The sequence below is a fragment of the Suncus etruscus genome, chromosome 11 (assembly GCF_024139225.1).
Source record: "Suncus etruscus isolate mSunEtr1 chromosome 11, mSunEtr1.pri.cur, whole genome shotgun sequence".
In the NCBI taxonomy this organism is placed as follows: domain Eukaryota; kingdom Metazoa; phylum Chordata; class Mammalia; order Eulipotyphla; family Soricidae; genus Suncus; species Suncus etruscus.
Genome location: NC_064858.1, coordinates 49311216 through 49320665, shown reverse-complemented (window position 1 = coordinate 49320665; position 9450 = coordinate 49311216). Strand labels below are relative to the sequence as shown.

At 44.6% G+C, this 9450-nt stretch overlaps 1 protein-coding gene across 1 annotated transcript in view; it reads left to right on the top strand.

Moving 5' to 3' along the window:
- Positions 1 to 7561: 7561 nt before the first annotated feature.
- TMCC3 (transmembrane and coiled-coil domain family 3) overlaps positions 7562 to 9450 on the top strand; it is a 74224-nt gene continuing 72335 nt past the window's right edge. The window contains exon 1 of the mRNA XM_049782829.1: positions 7562 to 7740. Within this exon, the coding sequence (XP_049638786.1) occupies positions 7663 to 7740 (78 nt within the window). The 5' untranslated portion in view covers positions 7562 to 7662. The remainder of the gene's footprint in view (positions 7741 to 9450) is intronic.

The following is a 9450-nucleotide window of genomic DNA, read 5'->3' as shown; positions in this document are numbered from 1 at the left end:
TGTCATAGAGCAGTAAGTAATGGGAAAATCTGGAGGTGGTGCTCTGATAGTGCCATCATGAGTCCATCTATTTTCATGACCCTTCTGTCCTCAGAGAGACTACCTTAGTATGGTGGCAGGATACCCACATCAGCAGCAGACTTACTTCCAATAAGCATTGGCCCAGATTGGTCAGGTGACTGTTCCCTGAATAAATCACAGTTTTTCTTGATTGGCCAAGGCTGTAAAACCTCACACTGCGCCTTGTGTTAGTTAAGTCACATTCGAGTGTGAGCCCTCAGTGGTACATTCCCACCTCTAGTGTTTAAACCACTTACAAGACGGGAAGGGCTTGATAGCTCTCAAAAGAACAGCCCAGGCACTGAAGAATAAAGACAGTTTACTGCACAGGTAAACACACAGCTTGCAGGCACCACCAAGGTCAGTGTCCTCAATGTTCTCTGGCTCCTTTCTGAATGAAGCCTTTGCTCACCATTCTCAACATCGGGCTGTTACACTTCCTGCTTCAACTCCCCATTCCACTTCTTTGGTGCTTAGGATGTGCTGCTTATTGTGCTGCTTACACCTTAGATGGAATACTTTCACACCTGAAATTTCCGTACCTTTGTATTTTTAATTGTTCAGACTCCATTTCTTTCTTACTTTAAAAGTGTGATTTTTTTTTAATTTCCTTTTGCAGAAAGGCTTTTAGAGCTATGAGAGCACAGATCATTTTTTCATTAATAGGAATATTCCCTCTTTTCTCCTCTTTCTCCTCTCCCTTATTTTTCCTCTTTGCTCTTTTTTTACTCTTTTTCCCCTCTCTCCCTCTCCCTCTTTCCCCACCTTTATCTCTCTCCCTCTCCTCCCTTCCCTCTCCCTCTCTACTCTGTTTTCTTCCCCATTGCCTCTTTTGTCTTTCTGTATTCTCTCTTCTCTGGTTTAATTCGTTTTTATTTCTAGCATAGCTTTTTATTATTAATGGTGCACCAAGATAGTAATAGAAAGGGAAAGTAGATGACTGTTGACATACTAACCAAAGGTCAACCTAGATTTATCAGACATCAGTTCAATTTGGCCCCTGTAAGGTTGTTTATGTGTGTGTGTGTGTGTGTGTGTGTGTGTGTTTCTTTAATTTTTCATTTTGGTTTTTGAGCCATACCTGGTGGTGCTCACAGGTTGGGGTGGCCATATGGAGTCGAACCCTGGTCAACCATGGACAAGACAAGAGTACAGATATCTGCACTATCTCTCCGGCCTGATAAAATCTCTTTCCTATAGTTCTAAATATTAGGAAGAATATCAAGAAAATGAGGGGAGGGCCTGGAGAGATAGCACAACGGTGTTTGCCTTGCAAGCAGCCGATCCAGAACCAAAGGTGGTTGGTTGGAATCCCAGTGTCCCATATGGTCCCCCGTGCCTGCCAGGAGCTATTTCTGAGCAGACAGCCAGGAGTAACCCCTGAGCAATGCCGGGTGTGGCCCAAAAACCAAAAAAAAAAAAAAAAAAAAAAAAATGAGGGGAAAATTCAGATATAGAATTGAGTAGACTTTCAGAATAGATCTTGTATGATTAGCTGACATAATAATGTAAATTCATAACAGACTCTCTTGCCTCTATGTTTTATACTTATGTAAGTACTTACATCAGGGGTCTCAAACTCAATTTACCTGGGGCTGCAGGAGGCAAAGTAGGGGTGAGGCAGGGCCGCATAAGGGATTTCACAAAAGTAAAGTCCTCAAACGTCATTATTAATAACAGTTTTAATTATTTCTTCTGAACATGAATAGAACATTGAGTGAAGATCATGAACAGTTCTTCTGAACATGGCATCTTTTCCCTATTCCTTGCTGCCAGAGATTTGACAGCGCTTCTCACAAATCTGAATCACATTTGGCTTTAGAGAGGAAGCAGTTGAGACACTCAGTATGGCTTGAAGATGATCATCATTAAGTCTAGACCTGTACTTTGACTTATTGAAGTTCAATGTGGAGAATAACTTTTCACACAAATATGTGCTCCAAAAAGGCACATGGTCCGCTTGAACATTCGGGAAAGCTCAGAGAAACTGGGGGGGGGGGGCAATTCTTTTTGAACAAGTGCCACCAGTCCTTTTTTCCTCCCTGTCATCAATGATGCTCCATCGGTTATTATTCCAACAAACCTCTTCCATGGCAAACCTGCATTCTCAATGGCATCACACAGATGCTGAAATATCTCATTAGCATGATCTGGCCATGCATTGGAATTATAGTGAGCAGCTCCTCTGTCAATTCAAAATTGCAATCAACATCATGGACATAAATTGTGAGCTTCGCAATGTCTGTTATATCTGTGCCCTCGTCAAGAGCAACTGAGTATGCATCAAAACATTTGGCTTTCTCACACAGTTGATGATAAATGCCACTTGACATGTCAGAAATGCACTTTGCCACAGTGTTGGCAGAAAGGCTGATTTTGCTAAACTGACCTTTCTTTTCTGGACAGATAATACTTGCAGCCTGTAACATGCATTTTTTTTTTTAAACAAACTCCTTCTGTGAATGGTTTTCCTGCCTTAGCAATCATCTCACTAACCATGTAACTAGCTTCAACGGATGCAAACATTCTCTTTGGTTTCTTTCTTGAAGAAATCTTGTTGCCTCATTAGACATGCTTTAAGACTGGCAACCTGCTTGGCTCTCTCATTTCCTTGATATTTTGCACATTCCTCAGCATGTTTAGTTGAATAATGGCATTTCAAGTTGTATTCCTTGTGCACTGCAACTTTCTCTGAGCAAATAAGACATGTGGGGATGCCCCCAAAAATAAGACATGTGAGGATGCTCAACAAAGAAATACTGCATCTCCCACTTGTCCTGAAATTGTCTGTGCTCGTCATCAATCTTTCTCTTCACTGCAGGCTTTGATGAAGTCATGATGAAGGTGTGACAAAATATAATTCTGTAATAAACTTCTCTCCCTTTTCACCCTTAAGCCTCCGATAATGCAAGGGACAGCGGGCAGGAGCAGTGGGAATGACGTCTGCGCTAGGCGCAAAGTATTCACGATTATTCGCTTACTGAATATTCGCCAAAAAAAAAAAAAAAACCACAAAAAACGCATTAGTAAGAAAAAAATCGCAAGAAATCGCATTAAACATTTGCATACCCCGAACAGAACTGCTTGTGGTATGCGAATGTTTAATGCGAGTTTTTCTTGCTAATGTGATTTTTATTGCGATTATTTGGTAAGCGAATAATCGTGAATACCGCGATATTTGAAGGCTGGCCGCGGGCCACAAAATGTTGTACGGAGGGCCACAAATGGCCCACTGGCCGCGAGTTTGAGACCCCTGAGTTATATGATTTTCCCCTCCATTTGCCTTTATTTGTTTGCTTGTTTATTTATTTATTTATTAGTTTTTGGTGTTTTGGGCTACACCAGGTACTCAGGGGTACTCCTGGCTCTGCACTCAGGAATCATTCCTGGAAGACTTAGGAGAGCATATGGGAAACCATGAATTTGAACCCGGATTGGTTGCATGCAAGGCAAGCACCCTAATCACTGTACTATCTTTTCAGACACAACCTTTATTTATTTTTAATTATTATAAAATTGTGTATGAGTGAGAAAATGAACACATAGCCATTGCATTACTCATTAAACAGAACATTATTATAATTTTATGGCTCTCTCTGATTGAATTCCTCTCCATCCTCCCACTAGAGATAAATATTGTTCTGAAATTTGTGTTTATTATGCTCTTGCTTTACCTTATTTGTTCTAAGAAATAAGTTCTTTATTCTTTGTGTTTTGAACTCTCCTTGAATAGAATCTTACTGCATGTGAGTGTGGGTGACCTACTTTTGTTAGTATCAAGAAATGTATCTGCATTAATTATTTTAAAGCTCAGGTTCTTTCTGTGCCTTATTTTTTCACTTTATTGTTTTTCTTTATATTCAGAAAGTTTGCATTTTTTCATACTTGGATCTTTGTGATTTATGCTTGTTGTGATCTGCTTTTTAATGACATGAGATCAAATTTTCTCCTATTTTTTTCTGACATTTTTGGGAGGGGAGGTTTTGGGCCACATGCTGAGGTGTTCAGAGACTTCTTGGCTTGACTATTCAGGGTCACTCAGGAGTGACCCTGGGAAGTGCTCAGGGAGCTGTGTGTGGTTTCTGGGATTTGAACCCGGGCCATGATTGCTGCAGCTCCATGCAAGCCAAGGCCTTACCTTCTATATCATTTCTCTGATGAGAAATGATTTCTCTGGCCACTATCTGCTCAGAAATAGCTCCTGGCAGGCATGGAGGACCATATGGGAGGATGGGATTCGAACCAACCACCTTAGGTCCTGGATTGGCTATTTGCAAGGCAAAGGCCACTGTGCTATCTCTCCGGCCCCTAAGGTATTTGTGTGTGTGTGTGTGTGTGTGTGTGTGTGTGTGTGTGTGTGTGTGTGTGTGTGTGCCTTAAAGTAAGGATTTGATTTTTTTTTCCCAAGTAAAAAGATAAAATATATGCATGTTCCTAGAACCCTTGCAAAAAAAAAAAAATCTCATCTTACTCAAAAAGTCCAAGTTCTTGAAAGGTTGTAAATGCCCTCCATGATCTAACCCACTGCATTGTCTGATTTTATCTCCAGTTGTCTTTACAATGAACTTTAACCTTGTTTTTTAGAACCACACCCTAGTTGTTTCTGCCCCAGGGCCTTTGTGTTTACTATTCTTAGAATTGTCTGAAGGTTTTAGTTATCTGCTCCAGTTTCTTTAACTCTCATATAGAGAAGTTCTCTAAAAGCCACATTCTCTCTCTTTCTTTCTCTCTCTCTTTCTCACACACATATTAATTTATTTTAATTCATTTTTGACAAATTTAATTTAATATCTTTCCCTACTTTGGAAGAATTTACCTGAAAGATTCTTTGGGCCTGGTATAATGTATGCAGTGAGCACATATGCATGTGTGATTGTGTTTGAGTATGTGTATATGAATGTACACATAGATAATAGGAGCATTTAACATTTTGTTTATTTGGGTCATATCTATCTGTGCTCAGCCTTATTGCAGGCTCTGTGCTCATTCCTGGCATTGCTCATAGATAGTGTTGGAAAAACCTGGGTTTGCCACGTGTAAGACAAGTGCCTAACCAGCTAGATGATGTCTCCAGCCCAGTCAAAGTTTTTGAAATCAGTGTTTCTTAATCTTTCTGACCATGTCAACCCATCAACTTAGTTTCCTCCTTGTGGCTTCCCTCTCCTACCCATTTCCACCCTAGTCTCATTCTAGCCCCTCCCTTTTAAGAATTAAACTAGTAGTAATATTTTGGGAGCTGTTTGGGGGCCGTATGGGCCCTAACTCAGAAACACTTTTGAAGACATATTTCTCAAGTGATCTTAGAAATATATTAGATTCCTGAGTTTTTCTTTTTTTAATACGTTGATAATATTTCAAAAGCATTCAAGGGACCTGAGGGATAGTATAGCAGGTAAAGCACTTGCCTTGCATGATCTTACCTCAGTTTGATTTCCATCTTCTATTATGGTTTCCCCAAGCCCACCAAGAGTGATACTTAAGTGCAGAGCCAGGAGTAAGTCCTGCTGGATGTGCTCCTCCCCAGACAAGATAAAGCATTGAATTTTAAAATTCATATACAGTTAAAAATATCTCTTAGCTTCTTTATTGCTCATTCCTGTCATTCGTTTCTTGTGTATATTGTACTTATTGTTTATTTTTATAGACATATGTTATTTATACAAGCACATTCTATATTGTTTTCACCTTAATGGTGGAGTACCAGGGATATTAATTTGCACATTGATTATATTATCACAGTCCTTACTACTTCACTGGATAGGTCTATTATTCTTTGGAAGAACATTCAGGTTCTCAATCTTTGTCATAACCTCCTAAACCACAACCTCTTCTTAGCCATCTTTAATCCACACTTCAGAGACTCTCATCAGAAACACCTTTTTGCATCCCATATTAACTCTGTCATTCAGTCACTATGAATAATTTTCAGAAGCAACACACACACAGGCACAGACACACAGACACACACACACACACACACACACACACACACACTTCTGAGCCTTCAACGTGGCGTGTTCTGTTCTGCGGAGTGATCTCTGGACATTTCCCTGAAGGTGCTGCTATTGCTAGTGACGTGCCCTCCACCAAAGACTCAAGTGCCTCCCCAACTGCTTTGTTTTGGCAATCAGCATTAGCCTTCTGCAGGCACCACCCTCCTTGTTTAGTCTTTTGTAAGAGAAGGCGCCCATCCCTTCTTCCTTCTAGCCCAGCCACTTTGCATCTAACTCCTCTCTGAGCAGCCGTGCCTTGTAAAAGTTCCCCCAGTCTTTCACCAGAGGGGCCCCCAGAAACAGATCAGGTGTCCTGAAGGTGGATTTAGTGAATTTAAGATTTGTTGTCTAGTCACTCCTTTCTAGATTCTAGATTTCTGGAATCAGATTTCACAGACTATTCACTGGAAATATAGAAATGAACTTTCCTTACCTTTAAAGTTGTTCCCAACATTAAAAAAAAAATAAGTGAGATTCTCAGATGCAGAAGAAGCACATCCCCAAAGGATTGTTACGTGGAAACATGTTCTGTGATCAGTAGAATCACAAAAATAAACAAACATGAGATCTTTCTTCTTTTTTTAATCCCAGGTACATGGCCCAGAATTTGGCACGTGGGGATTGGTAGTAGGTGCCCTTTGGAATCAAAGAATAACAAAAAGGAAGCATTTAAGGCAGACTTCAACATCTTGCCAGAAATCCACCTTTTCATTTATTTGCTTTTCATCTAAACTTTTGTGATTTACAAAGTTATTCATAGTTAGGTTTTAGACCTACGATGCTTCAGCACCAGTCTCTCCACCAGTATCAACCTTCCTCCAGCCAAATGTTCCTAGAATTCATCCCAGGCTACTACCCTCGCTCCAGCCTGCCACCCTAGCAGGTAGCTTTTAAAATTTTATTGTAAGGCCGAGAGATAGCACAGCGGTAGAGCGTTTGCCTAGGAAGCAGCTGACCCAGGAAGGACGGTGGTTCGAATCCCGATACCCCATATGATCCCCATGCCTGGCAGAGGCAATTTCTGAGCTCAGAGCCAGGAATAATAACCCCTGAGCACCACCGCCTGGTGTAACCCAAAAATCAATCAATCAATCAAATCAAGTAAAATTCGGTTGTGACAGTTTGGGTCTCATGATTTCAGTGTAGTTAACTCTAGCTTGGATTATTTAGTTTTGTCCTTTCTTAATATCATCAATGCATCTGAGACCCTTAGCCCCTGTCTCCTGTTAACATAGACAAGACATAACATAAACATATTAGTCAACAAATAATGCAGCCGTGGCTCATCCTCCTCCGAGGAGAAAGAGGGCCGCGTGGGAGGAGGCGGAGCCGGGGTTCAGCGTGGGAAGCGGAGAGGCGGAGCCATCGGCCCAGGATGAGCCTGGGAGCCCCAGGCGCGCGCGGGGTGCTCGGGGCGAGGCCTGGAAGGCGGGGGCAGCCGGGGGCGGGACTCGCCCGGGACCCGCCTACCCTCCCACCCCGCAGCAGCAGCAGCGGCGGCGGCGGCGAAGGCGGAGGCGCAGCGCGGCCGCTCGGGGCTCCGGGGCAGGCAACAGCTGCCACGGCCCGCACCGCCTTCTCGACCGCGGCAGCCCGGCAAAGTTCCGAGATGCCGGGCAGCGACACGGCGCTCACCGTGGACCGAACCTACTCGGACCCGGGCCGGCACCACCGCTGCAAGAACCGGGTGAGCGGCGCGGGTTTGGGTGGCAGCACCGGGGGCCGTGGGGAGAGGCCGGGGTGGGCTTGTGGACTCGGGCATCGACTGACAGCTCTCGCCTCCTCCTGCTGCCCCGGGTGCAAGCTTGTCTGCGTCTAGGAGGAGGTGCCAAGCTAAGCTCGGACCCTCCCCGGCCCCGCTGTGCCTTCTGCGAGCGCGTCTCCCCTGCAGCCCTCTCCGCGTGGGAACCCCAGGAGTGCCCCGAGCGCTGCTGGCTGGGTCGGTCCTACTGCCCCGCCGCATCTGCCCCGCTTCCCCAATTCGGGGCTCCAGGCAGGTGGCCCGAGCGTCGAGAGGCGGCGCCCAGGCTCGGAGTCCCGCGGGGGCCGCTCGCGGGGCTCAGCTCAAGTGCAAAGTCGGGGTTCGGCGGCGCAGCCTCTCCGGAGTTCCGAGCCCGGCGGAGCAGGCGCCCTCTCCATTGTTTTGCCGTGTAATTGGCTGTTGCTGATTTTGGCGGTGGGCAAAAATAGCTCTCGGGAGCGTGCTCCAGAAGACGAGCTTTCAAACAGAGACGGGGTCGGCCCTGGAGCGCCTGTCCGGGCTTGGAGAGGAAGCCTCCGCCTCCGTTCGGGGAGACCTTTTGCCTTCTCCCTACCGACTGGGTCATGCCTCTGTCCCCACCTGGGCTCTCGGCACGTCCACGCTGGACGCGGTGCTTCGCGTTCGCTCCCCTTGCCTGCTGGAAGTGCCAGTTGGGACCTTACTCCTTCCAGCCCGGCGTTGGTTCTGGAAGCCGAGCCCGGGAGTTCTTTGCTACGCAGTGAGATTCTCAGGACTTGTGTCTGCCACTCACTGTGTGTAAAGTTCACGGAGATGGAGGCCCGCTCAGGTTGGCCTCTCCTTCCAAAATTCGGAGGTCCCCATGGCGGGGAAATAGCAAGGCACACGAATGTGTCGGGGAATTTGGATATGCACTCATAAAGTAACCAGTTGTCCCAGAAGTGAAGTCCTGAGATATTTGCAAGTTTTCTCATTCCTTTTTTCCCCTTTAACATTAGCATTTCTTAACCAAGTTTAACAGAAATAAAATTAAACATTGATAAGGGACCAGCTGGCATGCAACTCTGGGCATCACCCCACCCACCCCCAGTAGTGCTGGGAGATCATACAGTGCAGTGCGAGGGATCAAACCAGACCTTTGCACGATCTCCCCCATTCCAGGATATTGAAAACATTTCCAAATTCAATATATTTTGTGGAATGGCATTTATCTTCCTAGATCCACTCTCCTCTCCTCTTACCCCTAAAGAATTAATTCTCTTCTGGTTTGCATTTGTTTGAACATTTTCCTAACAGTGTGGCCCAGATCATGTGCAGAATGATCCAGAATGAAGACTATATGATATTTGATGAGCCACAATTAGAAGTTTCTGAAAGGACGACTCGTAGTTAATAGCTAACGCTAAAGGAAGGTGTTCTGTTCTGGTTTGTTCCTATTGGGATGTCTGTAAAGTTAATACTGCGGTGGACAGTTTTCAGACTTGAAGAAAAGTGTGAGAGGGCTTTCTCTGGTGATGCTTTGAGGACTGGTGGGCGGATTACTCACTTAAGCAATTTGGCCGACACTCTTCCTAACTTGTAAAATTGTGGTGATAAAAGTTTGCTTCTCTCCTAGTTGGATGGAAAGTGGCTGAGCAGGCATGTAACTTAATTGCACGGTTGTCTCTGCCTTACTAG